Source organism: Zophobas morio, unplaced genomic scaffold (assembly GCF_036711695.1).
Source record: "Zophobas morio isolate AGI-343-1 ecotype UQ-CSIRO unplaced genomic scaffold, CSIRO_AGI_Zmor_V1 ptg000029l, whole genome shotgun sequence".
NCBI lineage: Eukaryota > Metazoa > Arthropoda > Insecta > Coleoptera > Tenebrionidae > Zophobas > Zophobas morio.
Genome location: NW_026972134.1, coordinates 5,723,223 through 5,750,092, shown reverse-complemented (window position 1 = coordinate 5,750,092; position 26,870 = coordinate 5,723,223). Strand labels below are relative to the sequence as shown.

Below are 26,870 nucleotides of genomic sequence, written 5' to 3'. Positions count from 1 at the left end.
AACGTGTTTTGCTTTGCCCCCTAACACCCTACTACATTTATTTTTATAAATGTAACCTATTGACTTTAAAAATTAGAACATTAATTATGTGAAACTTTCAGGTCTTTATTTTTAATTTAACATCTTAATAAGACGCAAAAATAATGGCATTTACAGTTTTGATATAAACTTTTGTGTTATTTTTCAACTTAGACTTTTACGGTAGTCGATTCGTGAGTAGCAGATCTGATACAATGAATGGTTATTTGTTCGTACGCTGGTGCATTTATGTTGTTCAATACTGCACTATCGAACTTTGATGATGTTATTTTGACAGTTGACACAAGTACATGTGACTAATTTTCAAAATGTTTGAGGTTAGAATTTTGTGAAATCAACTCAATATTAATTTGAAAAAATCAGTTTATACTACACTGATGTACGTTCCCGCATGTCTGCATTGAGCGTAGACAGAAGCAGTATATAAAATTACTAAACGCATTTTTTTTAGATTCCAACATTATTTCAAACATAACCTATATGTTTTAATTTCGTAATTTCAAGAAAATAATGTCGTTACGTTTAACAAGACAACTTTGTAAAACCGTTTCTACCGTCTGCAGAAACCAAACATGTACTTTTTCGGGATTGCCAGAAATGAAACCGGTGGAAGCAAGATGCATCATCAGTTGCAAACGAAAACACTTAAACCACCATGAACACATGATATATAACAATTTAGACGAGATTCCTTTAATTTCTAAGGGCTGGAATCACTCAAAATCGAAAGGAGATAGTTTTGTAATACATCGAATTGAAAGTAAATGCCTTGAAGAAGAAATGGTTCCCTTTAATTTATTAGATATTGATTCAAGATTAATAGAAGCTTTAAGTAACCGAGATATAAAGAAAGCAACGAGTTATCAAGCTAAAGCTATTCCTCTGATGAATCGAGATTCACATTTATTGCTAGCAGCAGAAACGGGTTGTGGAAAAACAATCTCATATTTGCTACCCATTATTCAAAATTTGAGTAATAATAAAACCACAGAGTTAAATACACCTAAGGCGCTGATACTTGTACCCAACAGAGAGTTGGCCTATCAAGTTGGAGACGTGGCCGAGATGTTAGCTAAATCTGTTGACTTAAATGTGAAAATTATAGTCGGAGGGCGAACGAAAAAAATAATGATGAATCCTGAATTTGGTGAAATAGATATCCTTGTAGGTACTCCTGGAGCAATAAGTAAATTAAATACAGTTGGGGTTTACAAATTAAATCAAGTCCTGTATACAGTTCTTGATGAAGCAGACACTTTAGTTGATGACAGCTTTAGTGAAAGAATGTTTTCAGTTATTAAACGGCTACCACAATCTAAAATAGTCCTAGTTTCGGCGACAATGCCAAAAACGATACCCGAGTACCTCAAACCTATAGAACCAAGTCTAATGCAACTAGTATCTCCAAAAATCCACAGACCACTTCTCACCATTACACAAAAATTCTCGAGGATGACTAGATCGACGAAACCCTCAAATCTGTTACAAATTGCCAAAACCAATAAACATCCAATGTTGATTTTCACCAGTCGGAATGCAACCTGTAATTGGTTGGCGATGTTTTTGAGAGAAAATGGGATTCCGTGTTCGAATATTAACGGCGATATGAATTACGCGATCAGAATCGACCAATGGAATAGCTTCATTAAGGGTGAAACTAAAATACTGTCTTCGACTGATGTGGGTTCAAGAGGGTTAGATACGACGCAAGTGGGACACGTTTTAAATTACGATTTTCCGGTGTATGCAGCCGATTATTTGCATAGGATTGGGCGTATTGGAAGATTGGGAAGTTCGTTGGATTGCAAAGCAACGAATTTTATTTCAGGGCCTGAGGAAGTTAGGTTGGTGCAACAAATTGAGGTGAGTTTGAAGAACATATGACGATGTATTTTTTCAACAAGAAATGTGCGTAAAAATGTTACTTAAAAGTTATTCATTCCTTTGGAAGTAAAAACATTCTTTCACTTTTTGGATTTTAACTACTTTACTGCGTGGAAACTTGATACTTTGGAGCATTTCTATCAGTTAACAAGAAGAACCATTTAATTTTTTTAATAGTAGAAAAACGATATTGATATTCTTATACACAATGAATCATTTACGTAAAATAATTGGTATTTTTGGTTATGGTAGACAACAAAGCTGTGGCTTTGTAGTCTTTTTTCTTTGAATAAGAAATGTTATAACTTGTTTAAAACATAACACATACTTTGTAGAAATAAATAGATAAGTTGGTATGCACATTTAGATTAACAACTTAGTTCATGTACTAATCTAGTATATACAATTTTCTTCCTGATTTCAGCTAGCGGTACGGAAAAACCAGCCACTGCCCAACGTCGACGGAAATATCACCAACATCGTACAGAAAAAAATCCAAAAAGGAATGCGAGAAGCAATATAGATTTTTTTATTAAAACAAATAAAACTAACCAACGTTATTTCTTTACATCATCATCACTATAATCCTCACTCTCATCACTATCACTACCCGACTCCTCACTGCTTGCAATCAAATGAAGCCTGTTCGTATTCACCAACAAATCGTCATCTGCACCATCACAACTCTTTTTCTTTTCATCAAATTCAGCCGGCCACACGTTATCTTCTTTAAAGTACTTTATGTGTTCATTTGTTAGTATTCTCACGATTTCTGCTTTCACTTTGTCCCCTTCTTCTATGGGCTCGACCAAAACGTAGTTACCACGCTTAACCCACACGTTTTTGCGGAACTTGGTCGGCATAGATACCAGAAAAGTGGACTGGTCGGGAGCTAGGACTTCGTGTAAGTTGTTGCCTTTGGTGCTAAGTATTCGGACGATGGTTTGATGGTCCGCGGGAAGGGACATGTCGTCCTCGAGGACCTCCTTAAAGACGTGCTTTCTCTTGGTCTTGCGAGACATTCTGCAAAAGAAAATGCAACTAGTGAGTAAGTGTTCATACAGGAAATATGTCACCAAATTAAAAAAAAAGACTGTTAAATCAGGTGTTGGGAGTCTTGTATAGCTTTCAAAACAGGGTTTTAACGGAGACCATAGACACTAGGAAAACGTCTATATCTATAGTAACAATATTGAGGTGAAGCACTTAATCCTGTATTATTCATCAACTGCCTATTCACAATGAACGTAATTCGTAAAACATTCGTAAACTATACGTAATTCGTAAATCTGAGCCAATGAAATTATACGGGACTGTCTACAATACATGACGTAAAATTCACGTTTGCGTGCAAATTACGGATGACTGTAAATCTAACGTAAAGTGGAGAGTTGTTCAACTTTATGTACATTTTACGTGTGTATGTATGGTTGGGTATATCCCTCCTGTTCCTCCTCCGTAATAACAACAGTAGCAACAAACTGGCACTCTTTGTATCCATTTTCTTTTTGTTTCTGCCTCCTGCTGCTGTTGCTGCGGTCACTTGTCACTCTGTGAACATAACGTTGACAGACGCATGCGCATTAGTGAAAGTATTTTACGATCATTGTAGACAGTCGTTTGCGTTTATGTACCTACTTATTACGTATTACGTCAATTTTACGAATTACGTTCATTGTGAATTGGGACTTACAATGGACGATGTGATCAATTAGTCAATTACACACTGGAGAAACGATGTGTACCCTGAATACAGAACTGAACAGTGAAAAAAGTCCAATTGGGACTGTTACCTACCCTACTAATACTTAGGGTTGCCACCCGGCCGGTATTTGACCGGCTCGGCCGGGTTTTCGTTCCGATGACCGGGTGCCGGTTAATAGTACCAAAAAGGCCGGTTTATTATGAATAATATTGGTTTCAACAAATTTTTTTACGTTTGTAATATATCACTTCCGGCCTGCACCGCAAGAGACGCACGTGCGACACGTTTTGCAATTGCATTGCATGCTGTGTCATTTCGGCAGTGCGCGAGTCTGCTCATTTTTACTTTAACTCGCAAGTAGTAAGCTAGTAAGTTTACTTTGTGCAAATATAAATACCCTTTTTGAGAATTTCACATTTGAATAGACATAATGAGTGATTGTGATATTGATAGTGAAACTTAAGTCTGCCCCTCTACAAGTCATTATATACCAAAGAAGAAAATGCGTCTAAGAAATTGCACATTCAAGGAAGAATGGAGAAAAAACGAAGATTTTGCTACTTGGTTAGCTTCACATGATGCAGATAAAAACATGGCCAAATGTATCGTATGTAAGATCGCATTTAATGTTAAATATGATGGTATTAAAGCAGTCAAACAACACTCAAAAGGGTCAAAGCACATTAGTGCCCTCAAATCGCGCAATATGTCAACAGCGATTACAAAGTTTTTTGCAACTGATAACTCAAAGGACTCTGAAAAAGTCACAATAGCCGAAATTTCCAAAACTTTTCACACGGTTAAACATGGATTGAGTTACCTATCATCTGACTGCGGTAATTACTTTCGAAAATATTAAAACGTCAGAATAATAAATTGTTTACTTTTCAGGTAATAAATTAGATGGTCGTATCTACACAGATTCTGCAATTGCTTCTAAAATTCATCTAGGACGAACAAAAATGGAAGCAATCGTAAGGAACGTCTTGGCGCCTTACGCAATTGAAATGGTAACCAAAGAATTAAAGAAAGAAAATTTACCTTTTTCTATATCTATTGATGCGTCAAACAAAGGCAACAGAAAATTCTTTCCTTTGGCAGTAGGCTACTTTGACCGAGAATCTGGTGTAAAGGATGGTTTGTTAGATTTTTATGAGCAAGCGGACGAAAAGTCTGAGTCTATAACGAATTCCATCCTAAGAGCTCTAAGTCAATTAAATCTTGATACACAAAATATTTCTGCTTTTGGAGCGGATAATGCATCTGTAAACTATGGTCAGAATTGCTCCATTTTTCAAAAATTGAAAAACGTGAAACCAAACATAATTAAGGCAAATTGCAATTGTCATATTTTACATAATACTGCAAAGCATTGCTTAAAGCAATTAAGTTTTGATGTTGAATGTTTGGTGTTAAAAGTATTTAACGAATTTAGTTGTAGTGCTAAAAAGGTAGAGCTTCTCAAAGAATGTTTTGAGTTTGTACAAGGAGATTATCATCAAGTTTTAAGACATATATCAGTTAGATGGCTAAGCTTATTTCAAGCCGTTGATCGCCTTTTACTGAATTGGGATGCAATAAAAACTTATTTTTTGGAGCAGGGCAAAGACAATTGTGATCGCACTATTTGGAATTTTATTAAAGATCAGGAAAATGAAATTTCAAAAACACCTTCTTTAGCTGAGTGTTATATATATTTCGTTCACCATATTTTGTTTATATTTTACAACACAATTAAATTGCTTGAGCAGTCTAATTTAGTTGTAACAAATATTTTTGACATAATGAAAAACTTAAGAGATAAGTTAATGTCACGAAAAAATGATGTATTTTTTGGTTTTACAGTAAACAAAGCCTTATCAAATTTAACAGATTACGACAAGAATAAATTTAAAAGTGAAGCAATCGATGTGTATAACGGTGCGATCACATATTTAGAAAAATGGTTTAATTTTGAAGACAATATTTTTGAATCATTTAAAATTTTACAGCTGAATAAAGATCTCCCAAATATTGATGATATTATAAAAATTGCATCAAATATAGGACTAAAAATAAAAGACTCCGATGGTGACAAACTGTACGACGAACTGAATATATTAAAAGCTTCAGCACCTGCATTCATTAACAATGAAGAACTTTCAACTGCCGAAAAGTGGTGCATGTTTTTTAAAAATATAAAGAGCCCAATTTTGGAGCAAGTAGTAAAAACGGTCTTATCCATACCTTGCAGTAATGCTTATGTTGAAAGAATTTTCAGCATTATGAATCAAGCATGGAGAGATGACAGAAACCGATTAACTGTAGAAATGGTAAAAGCGGAAATTTGTGTTAGATCGAATTTAAATATGACTTGCTCCGAATTTCAAGAAAAAATTCGTAATAATGCAGAGTTAATAAGAGCAGCAAAATCAAACCGAAAATACCATTTTAAAAACTAAATAATGTGTAATGTCATTGATAACTGTTAACTCTATATTACAACTGATACTGAAACAAATCATAAAATGTGATTTTGTAGTTTTTCTTATAGAAGGTATGTTAGTTAGTTTCATGATGGAATTTTATTTACTTTGTGTTTTATACTATATTTTATTTTATTATATATTTTTCTTTATTTTTATAAAGTATATTTATGTTTTATTTTATAGTAAGCAATATTTGTACACATCTAAAATATACGTTTGTACCTAAAATACACTGTGACTTTTATTATTTAATATTATCTTACAAAGGCCGGTTTATTGGTTCAAAAAAGGTGGCAACCCTTAATACTTCACGATATTCTCAGACGGAAGAATAATACCAACAAGTGTGAGAAATACCCATCTGTATTCCGTTCAAAAAACTGGAAAATCGGTCAAAAAATAAAATAATAAAAAAACTGGATGTTAAAAATTTTGATAACAAAAAGAACTATGCCATCACAGTCTGTTGAGCAACATTTAGATATCCAGAAATTTCGGTGAACAACGAGATTAATTGACTTTTGGTACAATATATAATATCTACTGTGATAATGCAGCAAAAGGCTGAAAATTGGAAGAAATTCCGCACTACACTCGTCGCGATCACTGCTAATACTCACGTTTCTTTTCTTTTTATCACGTCGGGGTCACCAGTTGTGGGTATCGTTGGTGATTTTGAGATACTTCTACGACGGTTACGGTTTTCAGATTTTTATTAGATGCTTACGGTTTGAGAGCTCGAGGGAGAAGTTAGGAAGAGTGTTTTGAAATTGTCAACAAGTAGGCTCGGTTTTGGAGAGGTGGAAGTAGGTAAAGAAAGAGTTTAGAAAATTTTACAAATTGGAAGAGAAAGTAGGAGCGTAGGGCAGGTAGAGGAAAGATAGGACGTATAGTGAACCAAGAGCTATAAGGTTATATGGCCATCATAAAATCATCCCATTGTGTCGAAGTTAAGTTGTTTACAATAGAAAAGGTTTTAGGGTCGTAAATAACGAGTCCACTACAGCTCGACCGGCTCTTGCGGTTTCGTTCAGGGGCGGCTTTCACTAAATATGAAAATCCACCACTCCACTATTTCTTTTCTACCTGCAGCCGCTGAGGGTTCCGAAATAACCACTCGCTTTGAAAGCCGGCCCTATTAAATATGAGCAAGAAATGTTTAGAAGATGATTTATTGCCAACCGGTAAGCTTAGTGCGAACCACACAAAGGGGGTATTTATTTGCGGTCAACTAATTTTATGATGGCCATATAACCTTATACCTCTCGGTTCACTATATTTACATTTGTACAGAGATTTAAATACATAGGTACATTCTAAATGCGTTCAGGTAGATCGCGTGTTTTTCAGGGAACGGTTGTTCCTACATTACTATTATTATTTTCAATTTTACCGGCGACATTGGTGTTTTGAAAAAATTATGTTGTTTTTGGAATTTTGACAGAACTTCCCTCGCCCTTGAAGTATAGTCCGACAAATTCCGCTTCTTTAAAAGTTATAAAATTAGATTTTGCGATTTTCGTTTTGTGATAACTGTTAACCTCAATAAAATGGCGTAATTAGCATCCCCGCAACTCCTGCTTCTTTAAATATGAAATATATTTAAAGCAGATAACGAAAGGGAAAAAATATAGACATTCTCAATTTCTCAGTATATGCTTAACTTCGACTGTTTATGTTTGTACTTTCCCCGAATTGACTTTTAGCACGTTAAGATTATAAGCGGTAATCTGCGGTTAAAAGAAAATGAAACTTGGTTGATTTTGTGTCCTTAAGCAGAGGAAAGGACACAAAACAATTTTAAAGCATCTTCATAAATTTACAGGATTCGATTTTTGCAATTTCAAAGTTAAATTGTAAAATATTGTTATACAATGTTGATTTTTTTTTTTTTCAAAAATCTGGATGCCAAGGGTAAAAAGTCAACACGGATTCATAAATCACAAATCCAGGACTATGTTATTTTATAAAGTTTAAAGGACATTTGTTCGGTAGAATTCTAAGATGATGTCATTATTTTTTGTCGAAAAAATAACGATTTATCATCTTTCCTATAATTGTCAAAAGTTTGGAATACTTTAGTACATTCGCTTTAACCATTCTAAAGTTAAATTGTAAAATACAGTTTTGAATTTTTTTCCTCAAAAATTTCGATGTCTAGGGGAAAAAGTCAGCACGGATTCTAAATTACACATACATGAAGTATGTAATTCTATAAAATTTAAGAAACATTTGTTCTGCAAAATTATAAAATGACGTTATCATTTTTTAGAGGCCAAGTTCTCAAAACATCCGATTTTACAAATTTCAAAGTTAAATTGTAAAATGTTATTATACAATTTTGATTTTTTTTTTCTAAATCTGGATGTCTAGAGTGAAAACTCTACACGGTTTCATAAATCACACATGTAGGAGTATGAAATTCTATAAAATTAAATATATATAATGACAAAAAAGGGGCAAATTAGTAGTAGGTAAAATGGTACGTTTTTTGTTTTCTATTTTATTATAGGGTGCCTTATCATTTTTTTTTTTAAGTAAACAGACTGATTTTGACTTTGAAGAGTTCTTTTTTGTAAAAATCTCATCAGCGGTTTCCATATGGATCCGCTGGAATCATGGTCAAAATTTTTAGTATAAAAGTTTACGCAAATAATAAAAATTTGGATTTCCAAACCTAAGTAATTAAACTTACAAATGGCTGTAATGTACAACAAACTGAATCACTGCTGGCTGACACTTCAAGTCTAATTCTATAAGGGCCGGTTGCATAAACGCAAATCAAAGTTAATCTCTGATTAACTCCATAGTAACGATTGTTATTATCATAGTTACAATTGTTCTTAATCAGAGATTAAATTTGATTTGCGTTTATGCAACCGGCCCTAAAGCTAACAAACACTATTAGTAAAACAGGTAGACTAATATCGTACTAAAAACTGTTACAAATGCGGAATGGCAACAAAATTCTTATCACTAGAATTTTCTTGTAATATATGAATTATTATTTGTGGTAGGGGTGGATATTCTCAGAATGTAATTATTAAATCGTAGGATAATTTAGAAAAGTCATTATCAGGTTCGAAAGTGCAGTGTGCAGGTAGTGGTCCAAATAAATAACCAAAGTTTTTTTCCAAGAGATTTTCAATAAAATGGCCTCATTTTTCTGGCTTATTTATTGACCTATGTTAATTCTAAAAAGCGCAATAGGTTTCTCATAAGGTGTTCTATAGATCTCGTCTTTTTTTTTTTAATTGTGATCGATAGATGCATAGATAGTCATATTGCAGATAACGTCATTTTTCGCCATAATTTAGGTCACCAAGTCAGTTTTAAAACAAAATTTCAAAAATGCAACTACAGGGATCTCTAGGGTTTTTTAAGCAGATTTCAGGAGTATAAAACTTACTGTGACAGAGCATATAATTTTTTCTAAAAAATGGGCCAAAGTTTGCATGTATTTCCCTATCCTAGAATTTACTCGAACTGACCCTAACTCGTTCCTATGGAAATTTGCAATTTAACACCTTTTAAATTTAACAAGTTTTTAGAAAATTACTAGAGGCAAAATCAGTCTTATCTTAGCAAGAACTAGCCCCGCCCATGCGCCCCTTATTTTCTCAGAGGGTATGTTATTTGCCAAAATAAGTTTTATCTTAGCAAGTACTAGCCCCGCCCACCCGCCCCTATTTTCTCAGACGATATAATTTACCAAAATAAATCTTATCTTAGCAACTACTAGCCCCGTTCACCCGCCCTCTATCTTCTTATTTGCTAAGATAAGACTGATTTTGGCAAAGGACAATCCTCTGAGGAAATATGGGGTGGGTGGGCGGGGCTAGTAATTGCTAAGATAAGACTAATTTTGGCAAATGACATATCCTCTGAGAAAATAAAGGGCAAATCTAAAAAATATGAATGCAATGATGCAAACATAAATTGATTGATTCATTAATTTTTTTTGAGACACCCTCCGTATAAGCAAATCTAAAAAATATTAATAAATAATAATAAAAATAAATTACAAGTATATAATCATCATATTTTGCACATTTAAGATTTATTCTGCAATATTTTGAGGTGACGTCATCAATATTTCAGGGCGGATGAGCAAACAGATTTTGATGAAAAATTTACCATGCTTATGATAACTTGAAAACATTTCCAAGATTTCAAAGTATTCGGTTTTTGTTCCTGATTAAATCAATAAAATAAATTAACGCATTCATTAATTTTTTTGAGTCATCCTGTATAAGCAAATCCAACAAATATGAATCGAGTGATAAATCACCAGCATAGATTCATCATATTTTGGACATTTTAGAGAGGATCAATTTTTTGGAGGGGATAAGATTAAAAATTTATTATGCTTATCACAGCTTTAAAATATTTGCAAGATTTCAAATCATTCGGTTTTGCAGATTCAAAATTAAATTGCAAAATGATATTTTTGATTTTTTTCCAAAAATCTGGACGTTTCGGGTAAACACTCAAGACGGAGTCATAAACTATATGTATAGGACTATTTTGAAGTGACGTCATCACATTATTGGTGGGAATGATTAGACAAATCTTGGTGAGCGTTTTACTATCTACATGATATTCCTAATATGAATACAAAATTTGACAACAAGCGACCCAGTACCTTCGCAGAATATTTGTCTAATAAAAATCCGGGGCGGGAGACAGACGAACGGACGGACGGACAGACAGACAGACAGACGGAAACGGGAGACCTATTCCTTCGTATTGTAGGGGTCATGAAAGATCTAGAAAACGTAATCTACAAAATGGTGGTCAAATGTTTCGTAATAAGTCGTAAAACCGACGCTTGACTTCTTTGGTCTGGCTGTTAACAAAAGAAAGCAAACGAATTAGCACGGACCGAGTATATAGATTTAAAAATAATTGGTATTATATTTTTCGAGATATTTTGTTTGTTTTCTTTCTTTTTTTTTTAATTTTATTACAGAAGTGTATTTATTTTTGTACTTGTTCAATATATACTTATTTTATAAATTACAATTTAGTTTGTATAGTCTATACTAAAATATTTCAATTTCTGCGGAAAAAAAATATTGAGAAAATTATAAATACAAATTCAATTTCTTATTTTAAAAACACCACGAGGTTGAGTGAATGAGACGGAAAGAGTGGAATTGAAGACATTATTTTTTTTAATTAGTGGAATTTTTTGTGATTAGGGTGGAATTTATGGAATTTTTGGCATTCAAATGGAATTATCGGCGGAATTATTGGCATTACAGTGGAATTGGTGGATTTTTTTCAAAATGGAATTGCTAATGCCAGAATTGGAATTAGGTTGTACGTTATTTTGGCCTAGTGACCAACCCCTCGATATTTACATATATATATAGCTTTTTATATTATATTTTTAGGAATATTTATAGCGTTTGAAATTGTAGCATCCCGGATATATAAAAAATGTAAATAATTGTATACAAAAAAAAAGTAGACTGTTTTGGGGTCCACCGGGAAATTTCCCGGTGTCCCGGCGGCACAACCCGACACTGCAATTACTTGAGTTATGACGAAGAAATCGATTATTCGCTAGTTGTAACACGAAAAAAAGATGAAGACATTTTTAACGAAGCGAAACTTATCGGGAGTCTTTATTAAGTGCAAAACCAAAATATTTGGTCAAAGACAGGAACTGTTATTCCTTTTAAAATGAAGAATAATAAATGTTCAGTACACATTGTATACGTATACAGGATGTTTCTTTTATTTGATCCAACCCCTGTAACTTATTTATTCTTAAAGATAAACTGCAGTTCTTGGGGCAAATTGGTATCATTTTAAAAGATCTATGTGATGGCAACCTCACATTTTTATTATCACTTCCGGTAGAACCGGAAATGACGTCAACTTTATTTGTTTTTATGGAACACTAGGTATATTTTTTCATAAATGGAAATATTGATTTTTCTAAAAAAATCAAAAGCAACAAATAAGTGAATTTTTAAAATGATACAAATTTTTTCAAACGACTATGTATAGTATATGTTTACCTTTAAAAATAAAAAAGTTCCAGGAGTTGTATCAAATAAAAGGAACACGTGGTATCTCAGAGGTCCATCCAAAATTCACCATTAAAAAAAAAAAGAATGATTTTTTTTATATAAATACGTTCCTTTTTTACCGTTTCAGGGTTTTAAAGAATAAAAGTATCACGCGAAAGACATCTGGTAGGCACAAATCAATACAAAACATTAACGGAATCTTTTATTAACAAACTTATCTTTCATAGAACTCGTTTTATTATCGCAGTTGTTCATACCAAGAGCTATATTTCCCCCTCGCCTTCTTAACAGCTTCGTACACATCAAGCGACTCCCCATTCCCAACATTATACCCCTTTTCCAACCCGTGTGGATTAGACGGCGTTTTACAGTCCTGCTTCGCGTCCTTCCTCAACACTGTATCTACTTCCACCGTCGAGAAAAACGCTACCGACTGCGGTAAATCATTAATACCTAACCTAACCGAGCAGAAAGTCCTCGTTAAGAGATTCGTCACGTGCATCGCAAGCGCCGCTTGATATTTATACTTCTCCGGAACTAAATACCTAACCTCATCATGAAAACTCAAACAGAACCTCGCTTTATCCCGCATAATCCACCTCATACACACCAACATCAAATGCAAAAAATCTACCGCCCCACTCTGTACGACCCAGTTCACTCGCGTCGGCAAGTACCGATCTTCTCCGGTCGATTTCGGCTCCAGAGCTCTGCTCAAGCAACCGTTCAAGAACGGAGTCGACGGATTCGGGCTGTTAGCAATCGCCTCCAATCTGTTAAACATCGCGGATTCCGTACCACCGACCCAATTGGGTTTCACGAACACGTCGTCGACATGTTTGCCGCAGATCTTGGCGATTTCGAAAGCCTGCCACTTGGAGTACGCTTGGTCTGGAAAGTCCTCTCGGAACTCCGGTTTGAGAAAGTAAATGCGTTTGCCCTTCGTCAACGCGAACATTTTCGTAGCTTTGGATCTCGCTTCCGCTTCGGACATCGAGGGGTTGAACTGCTTGAGGAGCGTCTCGGCGAAGTTTTGTCCAGCTCCGTAAATTCTGGCGTAATTGATGACTTTAGCGTGGTCCCTTGAGATTCCTACGGCTTTGGCAGTCATGCTATGCATGTCGGTACCGTCAGATTTGTTGCCGCTCAGCGTCATCCACCCAAAAGGTGTAGCCCCGTGCATTTTAGCATGGTGGGCATCTCCGATCACTGACGCTATCCACAGTTCTTGAGAATCCACGTCTGCGCCGACTAGATTGTACCCAGGTGGAGCTTGCACCATGGCTCTTAGTTCCGACCCGACTCGGTCTTTCTGGGCGTTGGAAGCGGTCATCCATGTGGGTTCGACAGCTCGTCTGGTTAAAGTGCCACAAACCACGACTTGAGGGATTATTGCGCCGTATTGTCCAGTTCCTTGTAAGTTCTTGGGGAGATTATTCTCGTCCAGCCAAACTACCATCTGGTCGTAAATCCGGGCTCTGTTGTTACGCCAGTACGACAACATCCGAGCGATGGATAACACTAATTCAGCACTTTCTGTATCACCCGCTAAGACGTTTTCGGAGAACTTGTTCAAGAAATCTCTTGCTAAAGGGTTGCCCACGTTGTAGGCCGGTCCGTTTTTATGAGGCAACTTCATGAAGAAACAACAGTCTTCGATTTCGGTGTTGCACCAAATGCCTGTACCTTTGTAGTGTCCTCCAGTTTTATCCTTTTTCAGTTTAGAGTAATATTCTTTACGGATCAAGCTATCCTGGACTATATTACTTATGTTGGTTAACGTATCGTCTGTCGGACCCTCTTTCGATTTCATCACCAACAAGGGACATTTTTCTAGGAGCTGCTTTAATGGGAAGTTTGTGCTAACGTCTAAATTATCGGTAAACGGTATTAGGAAGCCCCAACCTTTATTTCTCACGTAGTGTAAAGGATACCCTTCCCACGTTAATGATAGAATCTTTGGTGTGATTTGCTTGGACGTGCTAATTAGATTAGGTCCTGGAACCCAATCAGGCGAAGAATCTGATTTTGTGCATAATTTCCGGTACCAGTTCGGGTAACCTGGAAGGTGAGAGTTCGCACTCGATAATAGACTTCGCGTTTCCTTTAAATATCGAAATTTTTCTTCTAGGGGATGTATTTCTTCAGTTTCGACATGTACGATAGAGGGCGTTTCAATGTTCTTCGATTTGCTTGGCTTTTTCTTCAATTTGATTTTCTTTGCAGCTGGAGGATCAGTTTTTTCATTTTCCTCGTCTTGGGTTGCTGCTATTTCAATGTTCTTTCGTTTGGGTGGATTTTTCTTCAGTTTGAGATACTTTACGGTCCAATCTTGGTCCCACAACCTGTCAACGACAGGAAAATGTAACTCTACTTTCCGACTAGAAAAATATCATGTTTTTGAATTTCGTCACTATATCCAACATAAAATTTTTGTATGGTTTAGTCAGTAACCAGACTACATCTATTTTTGGCGCCTAAATTAGCATACATTAATTACCGCAGCCGTGTCCACCAGTCACAACAAAGTACATCGGCGCTAAATTCAAACTGGCCCAAAGTCGAATATTATTGCTAATTTTTGAAGTTTTTAAGATTCTTGGCTTTTCGATTTTGGGGTTTCTCAGTTTGTCTACTTTTATTTTGGAGTTCTTGCATTGTTTAATTTTTTGTTGTCGATTTTTCAATTTCTCGATTTTTAATTCGTCAGTTTTTCCAGGTTTCAATGTTATAATTTTTAGATTTGAAAGTTTCTCGTTTTTTCGATTTTTCAATTGTTGATTTTTTAATTCCTCTATTTTTTTCAATATTTCGGTATTTCAATTTTTATTTTTTTATGTTCAGCGTTTCGTTTTTTTAAATTTTTAGTTTTCGATTTTTATTTTACAATTTGTCGACTTTTCTATTTTTAGAAAATTTTGTATTCCGTATTTTTTATTTCTGGATTTTTATATTTTAAGTTTTTCAGGTTTCAATATTACAATTCGATTTTACAGTTTCACTTTTTTTTATATTTTTCAGAGTTTCATTTGCTTTTTCAATTACCGAAGTTTTCAATTTCTCAAGTTTTAAGTTTACAATTTTTTAAATTTCTCGTTGTTTCAAGTCTCGTTTTTTCCATTTTTGATTTTCAATTTTGCAATTGTTCGATTTTTCAGTTTTTTTCATTTTTCCTTTTTCAATTGTTGACCTTTTAATTATTCGATTTTGAGTTTCTTTATTTTTTCAATTCTTGAATTTTTCAATGTTTAAATTGTTCGGTTTTTCAATGTTTCGTTTTCGATTTTTCAGTTTTACAATTTGCGATGTTTCAGTGTTACAATTTTCCGATTTTTTTTCTTTTTAAAATTTCAGTTTTAATAAATTTCTCCTTTTGTTGAAAAATTAAAAAACGAAAAATTGAGAAAATGAAAAATTAAAAATAAGGTACTTCCAAGTATGTAATTGCTAATACATAGTTTCGTTTCTTCAATTTTTTGATTTCTCAATTCGAGATTTTTAAATTAGTCGTTTTTTAATTGCTAATTTTTCGATTTTTCCGGGTTTCGTTTTTAGATTTTCCGATTTTTTAGTTTTTCCATTTTCATTATGAAATTATTGGATTTTTCAGTAAAATTTTTGTATTTTCCGATTTTTCATCTTTTGAACTTTACAATTTTTCGTTTTTTCGATTTTTCAATTTCTCGATTTTTAATTTACCACCTTTTCAGGTTTCAATGTTAGAAATTTTCGATTTTGCAGTTTCTCTCTTGCTCAATTTTTTAATTGCTTTTTTCGTTATCCAATTTTCGGCATGCCAATTTTTTTCAGTTTTTTGTATTTCCGGTTTGGTTTTTCAATTTTTGGTTTTTAATTTTTCATTTCTTCAATTATTCCATTTTTAATTTTTTTTCAAATATACAATTTTATAATTGTTTCATTTTTAAGTTTCATTTTTAAATTTCCCGATTTTTAATTTTTCACTTTTTTCAAATAATTATTAGGGTTTTTATTTTCCAATTGTACAATTCTTGGCTTTTCAATTAACCGATTTTCCAGTTTCTATATTTTTTCAATACTTCGATTTCTCAGTTTTTAAATTTTTCGGTTTTTCAGTGTTTCGTCGTTTGGATGTTACAATTTTTCAATTTTTCCATGTTACTTTTTTACAATTCCTTAATTTTTTAGTTTTCCGGTTTTCATTTTAAAGTTTTGGATTTTTCGATTGTATAGAAATTTTTGTTTTTCGTTTTTTTTTTTCAATTTTTTACTATCTCGCTTTTAATTAATCAGGGTCAGGGTTTTCAGGTTTCAACATTATTTTTAGATTTTTCAATTTCTCAATTTTTTCATTTTTCGAATTTTAATTTTTTAAATTTTTCGATATTTCAAGTTTCATTTTTTGACTGTCATTTTTTCGGTTTTTTCAAGTTTTTTATTTTTTCAATCTTCGATTTCTCAATTTTATAATTTTTAGACGTTTCAATGTTACAATTTTCCGATTTTTCAATATTTCGGTTTGAATAAATTTGTCCTTTTGTTGAACAATTAAAAAATGAAAAATTGAGAAAATGAAGAATTAAAAATGGAGAATTTGAAAATTTTTACATCGAAAAATTGTAAATTGTTTCGTTTTGTCGATTTTTTAACTTTTCGATTTTCATTACGAAATTGTTGAATTTTTTAGCAAATTTTTTGTATTTTTCGATTTTTTAATTTGTAGATATTTTAATTTTTCGATTTTCCAGTTTGCTTTTTAATTTTTCAATTTTTCGTCTTTTGAATTGTACAGTTTTTCGTTTTTTAGATTTTACAATTTGTCGATTTTTTATTTATCACTTTTTCAGGTTTCAATTTTCCATTTTACAGTTTCTATCTTTTTTTCAGTTGTTCCATTTTTAATTGCTTTTTTCGTTCCCAATTTTCAGTTTGCCAATTTTTTCAATTTTTCGATATTTCAAGTTTGGTTTTTCAATTTTTCATTTCTTTAATTATGCCACTTTCAATCTTTTTTTTCAAATTTACAATTTTGTAAATGTTTCATTTTTAAATTTTCCGATTTTTAATTTTTCACTTTTTTCAAATAATAATTATTAGGGTTTTTATGTTTCAATTGTACAATTCTTGGATTTTCAATTATCCGATTTTCCAGTTTCTGTATTTTTTCAATTCTTCGATTTCTCAGTTTTTAAATTTTTCGGTTTTTCAGTGTTTCGTCTTTTCGATCTTACAATTTTTCCATGTTTCGCTTTTACAATTTCTTAATTTTTTAATTTTACAGTTTTCATTTTAAATTTTTTGGATTTTGAAATAAGAATTTTTATATTTTTGATTATTTATTTATAGAAACTTTTGTTTTTCGTTTATTCAATTCTTTACTATCTCGATTTTTATTAATCAGGGTTTTTAGGTTTCAATGTTACAATTTTTGGATTTTTCAATTGTTTTTTCAATTATCCAATTGTTCAATTTCTCAATTTTTTCATTTTTCGAATTTTCATTTTTTAATTTTTTCGATATTTCAAGTTTTTTTTATTTATTCAATTCTTCGATTTCTCGATTTTTTTATTTTTCAATTTTATAATCTTTAGACGTTTCAATGTTACAATTTTTCGATTTTTGTATTTTTCAATTTTTCAAAATTTCGGTTTGAATAAATTTGTCCTTTTGTTGAACAATTTAGAAATGGAAAATCGAGAAAATGAGGTCCCAAAAATCGAGAATTTGAAAAATTTTATATCGAAAAGTTGCAGAAATGTTTCTGTTTGTACATTTTTCGATTTCTCGATTTTTAATTCTTGCATTTTTTAATGTTTCGGTCGATTTTGCAAAATTTCATTTTGATTGCACTTGTCATTTTGTTGAAAAATTAAAAAATACAAAATTGAGAAGCTAATTGAAAATTAAGAACTTGAAAACTGTAAAATTGATTGATTGATTGAATTTTCGATTTTTTGATCTTTCAAATTCGAGATTTTTCGATATTTCCAGTTTGGTTTTTCAATTTTTCATTTCTTCAATTATTACACTTTTAATTTTTTTTTCAAATTTACGATTTTGTAAATGTTTCATTTTTAATTTTTCACTTTTTTTCAAATAATAAGGGTTTTTATTTTTCAATTGTACAATTCTTGGATTTTCAATTATCCGATTTTCCAGATTTTGTATTTTTTCAATTCTTCGATTTCTCAGTGTTTCGTTTTCTCGATGTTACAATTTTTCCATTTTTCGCTTTTACAATTTCTTAATTTTTTAGTTTTCCGGTTTTCATTTTAAAATTCTTGGATTTTGAAATAAGAATTTTTGATTATTTACAGAAATTTTTGTTTTTCGTTTTTTCACTATCTCAATTTTGAATTAATCGGTGTTTTCAGGTTTCAATATTACAATTTTTCGATTTTTCAATTGTTTTTTCAATTATCCAATTGTTCAATTTCTCAATTTTTTCATTTTTCGAATTTTCATTTTTTAATTTTTTCGAATTTCAAGTTTCATTTTTTGGTTGTCATTTTTTTGGTTTTTTCAAGTTTTTTTTATTTTTTCAATTCTTCGATTTCTCAATTTTTTATTTTTCAATTTTATAATCTTTAGACGTTTCAATGTTACAATTTTTCGATTTTTATATTTTTCAATTTTTCAAAATTTCGGTTTGAATAAATTTGTCATTTTGTTGGAAAATTAAAAAATACAAAATTGAGAAGCAAATTGAAAATCAAGAACTTGAAAACTTCAAAATTGAAAAACTTGTTGGTTTGTCGATTTTTTGATCTTTCAATTTCGAGATTTTTTATTTTTTAATTTTTCAATTTAAAATTTTTGGATTTTTCTAATTTCTGTTTTTGTTTTTCGCTTTTTTAATTCTTCATTGTTACAATTTTCCGATCTTCCAGTATTTTAGTTTGGATAAATTTGTTTTTTTGCTGAAAAAAAAAACAAATTGAAATATTAAAAAAAAACAAATTGAAAAATTAAAAAACTAAAAGTTGAAACTCAAAAAATTCCAAAATCGAGGAACTAAAAAGCAAAAAATGGAATAATTGAAAAATCGGAAAATCGAAAACTGGAGAACTCTAAAAATTAAAATATTGGTTCCAATAAAAAAAAAGTGCTCAGACCACACAATATAAATAAAATCAAATCGTATGGTTTTCCCTAGATCTATGATCTTGGGACCAGTTTGAATGTGTCTTCTTATGATTGGTGGGCACGGGTGCGGAAATTAATGTATGCTGCCTAAATTAAGTGTTAGAAATAATGTCGTGTTCTATTGTAATCGTGTCGAACTAATATATTAATTAGATTACCAGTAGTACTTAGCAATATTATTCATCGTCTAAAAACTTGGCTGAGTTCTATCATTTCTTTTCTTTCTTGTTTTTTAATCAGCTGAATTCATTGTTTTTGTTTTCTTTTTTAACTTTGCACCTACATCTAATTTATGTAATTGAGCACTATATCTGGTTGAACTAATTATTATTATTAAAAAAAAACATGATATTTTTCCTTAGATCTCTCATACTAACCACAAATCTTCCTTATATTTTTCGCCATGTAGCAGCTGACACGCTTGATCAGCCCTTCGTGCCAACAACACCTGCCTCTCTATATCCAAATCTTCGTAAGCTTGTTCCGAATTATCAATATACCTATTCCAATTGTTATTCACAGGCAAATAAGCCGTACTCAGCTCCAACATCCCCGCCAGCGTAACCGGATGCGGGAAACGCTGCATGAACATAGGAAACAAAACCTTCAACACATTGTACGTAGCGATCACGTCATCACTACAGTACTTCATGGCTCCTTGAAACTCATTTATGACGTCACTTAACGATCCCTCTACGAAAAGGTCTCTGGTTTTTTTCGAAATAGCTCCTCCGCAGTACAACTTATGTACTTCGTCTAAACTGTTCAAAGAGCTGCAGTTTTTCCAGTCGTCGTCTTCTTCTTCGCTTTTTCCTGATTTGAGAACTGCACGTTGGTAGCTGGTTAGGCCACTGACGCAAACGTGGAGACTCATAGTGTCTATGAATCGAGTTCCGGTGCGATGAAGCCAGTACTGTTCTTTGATTCTGGTGCGGTCGTATGAGACGTTGTGGCCTATGATAACTTTGGGCTTCTTCATGTGTTCTGTTAATTTTAAACCGGTGTCTGTTGGGGTGCTTTCGATGGGGATTAGTTGGTTGGTAGTGTATTGGTGAGTGGTTACTGGTTTGCTTGTTCCGTCGAGTAAGGTTTGGCTAACCCAACCGTACCTAAAGATTAAATGTCGAATTCAGAAATGAAGATCTACGAGTAGATGAAACACACTAGCAGATTCATATCAGATAATTTTTTCAAATAGAACAAAATAAGTATTTTCTTTACTGAATAAGGGAAATAAATAAAACTATGCTATAATTTGTTTTTAGATTCTGACGTTGCATCATAATAAACCCGTTATTAAAATTGCGTGGTGCCCTACAAAGTTGGTGAATGCGTGGTGTATTTTTTAAAGTAAAGGTGAATTTGTAGGTATAATTTGTTGGGGTCGTTGCAAAAAGAGAGTTCAATTTGTATGACATTCAGCACACTGTTATTGCGAATGAGGAGGTCGAGCCGTCGGTTTTGGAAAGGGACGTGGCTCCGGGATCCCCACATAATATTATGTCCTTTTCGTGGCACAACACCGACGAAAATCGATTCTTGACGATTGCGTTATCACGTACGAGTTTGGGATTTATGCAGTGGTTGGAACAATTACTTTTTGCATTTTGAAAAATTTGAGGAAGACACAATTTTAAATATTTGTTGTATGGGTCCAAAGGGCCAAGAAAAAAAAGCGTGTTAGAATGAAAAAGGCAGTGAGTGATTTATTTTACTAACGTATTTGTTACATATTAACACCAGTAAATAAAATAAAACAAATAAATACTTCACACAAGAGGACTAGAAAATTTACAATTTAACATCTTTAAATTTCACAAGTATTTACAAGATTAATATGGGCAAAATCAGTTTTATCTTGACAAATACTAGGCCCGCCCACCCGCCCCCTATTTTCCCAGAGGATATGTCATTTGCCAAAATCAGTCTTATCTTATCAAGTACTAACCCCTTTACATGAGTATTAACATGCTCAAAATGGTATATTTTCGTAGAGAAATGTATATTAAAATAGGGCAAAATATAAGCCCCGCCCACCCACCCTCATCTCAATTCCGATTAATTTTTCATTCCTTGTCAGACCGAGGGGCGGAGCGTAATTGCAAAATCCATATTTGCTTAAAAAATACCAATTTTATTGTGTTGTCTTTGGTTGTGAAAAGAAAGCTACGTACAGTAAGAAAATCAGGACAAAATGTAAGCCCCGCCTACTCGCCCTATTTCAACTGCGATGATTTTTTTTATGCATGGGCGGGGCTTATATTGAACTTTTTTTAGTATACGTAATTTTTTTTCGTAACAACAAACTGAAAACAAGTCTAAAATGGTAAAATTTTATAAGAAAATACTGCTTTTGCACATAAGCTCCGCCCCCTGGCTCACGACGAATACAAAAAATAATCACAATTGAGGTTGGGTGGGTGGGCGGGGCTTATTTTTTGACGTTTCTTTCTTTCTTAATATTCGTAATCTTCTTTCTACAGGAAGAAAGTAAACATGCTCAAAATGGTACTTTTTCGTAGAGAATTATATTAAAAAAAAGGCCAAATATAATACATTGAGTATAATAATTGGCCACATTGTAACGAAAGTAATCGCATGCAAAACAGTTCCCTAGTGGCTCTGAGGGCGAGCCTACAAGAGTAAGGAAATTTTCAAGAAATCGTTTTAAATATTGCAAAATGAGGACTAAAATTATTAATTGAACCACAATGGAACAAAATGTTTTGAATATGAATATTATTACTATTATTTGACCATAATTAAATAAAAATTGGTCTAAAGAGCTTAGACAGTACTTCCCTCGCTGTCGGAAACGTGACGACTGTATGCCTATCATGTTTTTTTCGTATTAATTTTTTCAATTTTGTCATTATTTGGCATTGACATCTTTGTCATTTTTTTGTGATTGCTATGATTGCTTATTAAAAAAAAAAAAATTGGACGAAGTCGGCTCTGGGGTGTATAATATGTTGCCTATGTAAAAACTGTTAGGCGTGAACAGATAAAAGGAACATCCTGTATAGTACTTGTAATTTAAGACAAATAGCCATAACACTTAACAACCTGTAGACGTGATGGTGAAAGACAAACTAAAACATGTTTTCTAGGAATTGGAATAACCGGATGACAATGCCGACAGTCCAGACTTTTTTATTGCTCTGACTTCCGTTTATTCAATAAAACACTACATTTTATTCTGTTTTTGGATGTTGTAATTCACATTTTGTTAATTATAACTTGTCTAGATATAGGGTAGCATCCCCTGGCCTCCTCTTAGCTACGGCCTTGGTTAGGGGTTATGAAATACCCAGAAAATTTGAAAGTAACAAATTGCCCAATGGACTCCATTACTGTACGTCCTTAAACAACTTGAAAGTGTTTATGTTTATACATCGGAAGAATGTCACGTAGAGATCAGTTTGATTTGAATGAGTTCGTCTCCTCAAAACAGAGGATCAAAACAATAAACTAGTAATTAACTAATCGACAAAATGTTCTGAATAAAATTATTATAATTCTTATTAAAGAAAGACGTTTGTATTTTCACATTTTCGGGAAAATGGAGTGACAAGTAAAAACTCATGATATTTTGGATAGAATTCACTCATCAAATTTTTGCGGCGGCGTCATCAAATTTTTAGGGGGATGGGCAAATACATTTTCATCAAAAATTTACCATGCTTGAGATAAATTTAAAACATCTCCAAAATTTCAAAGCATTCGGTTTTGCAGATTCAAAATTAAATTGCAAAATGTTGTTTTATAATTTTGATTTTTTTTCCAAAAAACTGGACGTTTCGGGTAAAAACTCAATTCGGAGGAGGGGCAGTCTGTGATTCGGAGTCATATACTACATGTGTAGGACTATGTTATTTTATACAATTTAAAACCCATTTACTATGTACAATTTTGAAGTGACGTCATCGTATTAGTGGTGGGGATGATAAGACAAATTTTAATTAGCGTTTTACCATCTACATGATATTCCTGAATATGAAATTATGAAATTTTGTACTTACATTTAACTACAAAATTTCACAAACGGTCCAGTACTTTCGGAGATTAGCTATCTAATAAACGGGAGACCTATTTCTTCGTCCTCTAGGGGTCATGAAATGTCGAGAAAACGTAAAAGTAGAAAGTCGGCCAACGGACTCGATTACAATACTTCCTTTGCTTACACTCGGGAAGTAAAAACGTGGGTATTCTCAAATTTTATAGAAAATGAGCTTCTTAATTTGATCAATGAAAAAATTGGTCGAAGGCTGTAATAACCGCTGTAAAGTAAAAACCAGGGACATAAATAACACCCCCGCAACTCCTGCACCATTTGGACAATCTACAATATATTTAAAACACATAACTAAGATAAAATGTCTTTCAGCACTAGGTAATAACATAATAATGTTAAATATATAGAAATTAGTTTAATTTGAACGAGTTTGTCTTTTCAAAACAGAGAACTAAAATGGTCACCCGGTATTACCAATGTAAGAAAAAAAAAGCAAAGGGCCAATTTCGGCATCGAACCCACAACGTTTTTGCGAAAATTTGAACATTTAGGGAAAAAACTGAAGCCGATTCGTACACTATAGGTATGTATAGGACTATATTTTTGTATAACATTCAAACAATTTTAAAATATGGTTCATTGATATGACGTCATCAAATTGTTGGTGGGGATGATTAGCAAAATTTTGGTTAGCATGTAACCATCTACATGATATTTGTATTATACAAAATTTGACAACAATCGGTCCAGCAGTTTCACAGATCACGTGTCTAATAAAAATGGATACAGACACCAGACAGACAGACCAAAGTGGAAAAAACAACAAGATTAACTTAAAAAAAATAAAATTTTGCGGGGCAGTGTATTTCTAATATTCATGCAAAATTTGACAACAATCGGTGCGGTAGTTTCGAGAATAAGAATGAATAATCTGCTCAAACTGTCCATATATAAAAATGAATCAAACACAACCCGTAGAAAACTAAAGCTGTCTAGCGTTACGGCATTAGATGGTATATTGAGGACACAATTCAACGTTACAAATAAGCAGAGGAACTCAACAGTCGACCATAGAGTTTCATCAAAAGTACCTATAAATCTTGGGCAATAACAATGAGGAGGAACGATAAATCAAGTATATATTTCAAATATCCAGAAATTTGCAAACTTTCAAGTTTTAAAGCAATTAATTTTTATTGTAATAGAATGCAGTAAATCGCTAATTTCATGTTTTATCGACGTATCATGATCCCTAGAGTATGAAAAAGTGGGTCTTCCGTTTCCGTCCGTTTGTCGAAAATTTGTCTGATCATCCCCACTAACAAGAATTTTGCATAGTAAATGTTATTTAACTTCCATAAAATAACATACTGCTATACTTGTCGTTTATGAACCCGCTTTATTTTTTACCCTACTTATCCAAATTTTTTTTGCGAACACCATACATTATTATATGCAGCTCATTAATTAATTTTTGTTATTGGAACAATTTATTTTATTGATCAAATCAAGAACGGTTCACTCCATTTTCCAGAAATTTAAAAAATAATGTACTGTTATTATTAGTACATATTGCACTACACCTATTTAAATTCAAGCATTGCTAAAATGTTGACGACGCTGTTACAACATTTTTTGGAAAAACCCACTCGAAACATACACATAGCATGATTCTTTACTTGTACTTTAACAGCCCACACAAAAAATACATAAAATCATAAAATAAACACATTTGTTGGACTCTTCTTCAGGAACGAAGGAAGTTCTTAGGGCATATTCAGTTTTTGAAGATATTTTGCACATCAAGGAATTCCAAAAATAAACCGCTTAAATTATTGGTTTAAAGAGGTTCTCGAATATCCAGATTCTAATAATTAATCAATATTAAGAAATTCTTGAAGATCAATATACCATTCACTGGCGCAACATTATCCGCTCAACTTATTGTAGGTAGGTAGAAGAATTTACTTCCAAATCTAACCATCTATGAATAAATTATACATCAAACAGAACAAGGAAAACGACGTCAGAACTACGATAAGAAGCAGAAAATGGAGAAGACAAATCTTCAGATAAGAGATATGTGTTGGTTGTAAATATAAAAAGTACGCAATTAGAACAAGAGCTTTCGTACCAATTGTCATAAGAAATGAATGCAAGTATTTTTTCGGGCATACTATATGAAAGAATAATAGTAATAGTTACATTGATCAATTAAAATTTATGCAATTATTTGCGGATGTGCGATGAATTTCTGGAAGAAAAAATATGTCTTAGTTAATACAGTTTTATAACAATTTCAAACCTTGTTTCTGAGGGAGAGTAACTTAAAAATAAAAAATTAAGATGAAACGATGTTTTGCAAGGGACGAAAAGATAAATTACATCTAAAATTTTAGATTAATATGTAAGGGAGTTTTAAAGACCAACAAACTTCCAACAAATAGGCAGACCAAACACAAACGAAAACGAAAGAGCTACATTTTTCCACAAAATGACGCTACATACAACAGTAATTATCTATTTCTTATGAAATACTCCTATAAGATTAAATAAAAGAAATTATAATAGTACAACCACAATAAATTTTTTCAACATAATCTTTAGAATAAGACATTTAAAGTAAAAATATGCTAGTGTGTTCCTGACATTTTTTATGGTCTTTGATTTGTCAAAATTTAATTCGCTTTTTAAATAAAAATTCATACCATGCCTTACTGCTGACAGCTGTCGCCAAGGTGGGCGTCTTCCCCGTCGCCAGACACACTTCAATATCAAAAACCAGTGCTTCTTCCAGTGGGTATGGCACTTGCTCTGGTTCCACTCCAGGAGCATATCGAGTCCACCCTTGCTGCATGAGCCATTTGTCTGGAGCTTTCGGTATCTCCGTCAACAAAACCTCAACTAAATCACGATAGGGCTTCAACTGCTCCTCGCCTATATTTTGAAAATGTTCCACAATATCCTTCCCTTCAAGTGGTGGTATTCTAAATTCCACATCGCGCATGTGCTCATTATTAGTCTTCTTCATGTTGTGTTTTTCGAGGGCTTGTCGGCACTGATTTACAATTAACGTGTCGTGCTTCTGGGTATCACAGTTGGAGGAGAAAACTTGCTTATAAATGTTCGGTGACAACATTTGTATGTCTAAATTATTAAGGCGAGGGCCTAATTTTACCTCAAAGGTTGGTGCCGACGGTGGCGATTTTTTTATGTCGAGTTTTACTCTATTGTGGTTTGGAAGATAATGTTTTACTACGGCTTGTTTGTAAGAGTTTAAAACGTTGCTTAAATGTAATTGGCGACTTAGAAGTAGGGTTTTGTGCTTAAACATTGTCCTTAAAATTCACGTGTTGGTTTTTTGAGGTTAGAATTATGTATGAGAATCTTGGTATGAGAATAGAAAAGCGTCGTTCGAAAAGTTTATTGGAATATCGTGAAGCTGCGCGTCAACTCACCTACAAAGAAGACAAATGTGAATTTCCTTGAAGATTTGCCACACTTTTTACGAAAAAACTCACGTTGATTGTTTACAAACTTAAATTGTGACGTTTTGATTGAGATTGACTTGACACTTTTGACAGCTGTCA

The 26,870-nt window shown here is 32.8% G+C and overlaps 3 protein-coding genes across 4 annotated transcripts; 1 reads left to right on the top strand and 2 right to left on the bottom strand.

The window, feature by feature from the left end:
- Positions 1 to 328: 328 nt before the first annotated feature.
- Positions 329 to 2,474, top strand: Dbp21e2 (DEAD box protein 21E2). Its single transcript, XM_064066779.1, has 3 exons — positions 329 to 418; positions 491 to 1,902; positions 2,348 to 2,474. The coding sequence occupies exons 2-3, from the start codon at positions 550 to 552 to the stop codon at positions 2,444 to 2,446; spliced, it is 1,452 nt and encodes a 483-aa protein (XP_063922849.1). The 5' UTR covers positions 329 to 418; positions 491 to 549; the 3' UTR covers positions 2,447 to 2,474.
- LOC135137193 (probable RNA-binding protein EIF1AD) lies at positions 2,430 to 26,847 on the bottom strand. 2 transcript variants are annotated; one of them, XM_064066781.1, is made up of 2 exons: positions 26,739 to 26,847; positions 2,430 to 2,946 (listed from the first exon to the last, which is right to left on the bottom strand). In XM_064066781.1, the coding sequence occupies exon 2, from the start codon at positions 2,943 to 2,945 to the stop codon at positions 2,481 to 2,483; it is 465 nt and encodes a 154-aa protein (XP_063922851.1). In that variant the 5' UTR covers position 2,946; positions 26,739 to 26,847; the 3' UTR covers positions 2,430 to 2,480. The 2 variants fall into 2 exon arrangements, with proteins under 2 accessions (XP_063922851.1, XP_063922850.1); XM_064066780.1 differs by lacking the exon at positions 26,739 to 26,847 and adding an exon at positions 3,333 to 3,553.
- LOC135137191 (DNA polymerase subunit gamma-1, mitochondrial) lies at positions 12,330 to 26,870 on the bottom strand. The gene is made up of 4 exons (XM_064066778.1): positions 26,802 to 26,870; positions 25,989 to 26,738; positions 19,643 to 20,374; positions 12,330 to 14,485 (listed from the first exon to the last, which is right to left on the bottom strand). Exons 2-4 carry the CDS (start codon positions 26,612 to 26,614, stop codon positions 12,379 to 12,381), a joined length of 3,465 nt encoding a protein of 1,154 aa, XP_063922848.1. The 5' UTR covers positions 26,615 to 26,738; positions 26,802 to 26,870; the 3' UTR covers positions 12,330 to 12,378.

Bases quoted from the DNA above. Each gene is read 5' to 3' on its own strand.
- Dbp21e2 (XM_064066779.1), top strand. From the start codon at position 550: ATGTCGTTACGTTTAACAAGACAACTTTGTAAAACCGTTTCTACCGTC. The intron at 1,903-2,347 runs GTGAGTTTGAAG...TCCTGATTTCAG, and splicing joins GGTTGGTGCAACAAATTGAG to CTAGCGGTACGGAAAAACCA.
- LOC135137191 (XM_064066778.1), bottom strand. From the start codon at position 26,614: ATGTTTAAGCACAAAACCCTACTTCTAAGTCGCCAATTACATTTAAGC. The intron at 20,375-25,988 runs GTATGAATTTTT...TTTAATCTTTAG, and splicing joins GCTGTCAGCAGTAAGGCATG to GTACGGTTGGGTTAGCCAAA. The intron at 14,486-19,642 runs GTTAGTATGAGA...TGTCGTTGACAG, and splicing joins AAATATAAGGAAGATTTGTG to GTTGTGGGACCAAGATTGGA.
- LOC135137193 (XM_064066780.1), bottom strand. From the start codon at position 3,424: ATGGATACAAAGAGTGCCAGTTTGTTGCTACTGTTGTTATTACGGAGG. The intron at 2,947-3,332 runs GTACATAAAGTT...TTTCTTTTGCAG, and splicing joins CATACATACACACGTAAAAT to AATGTCTCGCAAGACCAAGA.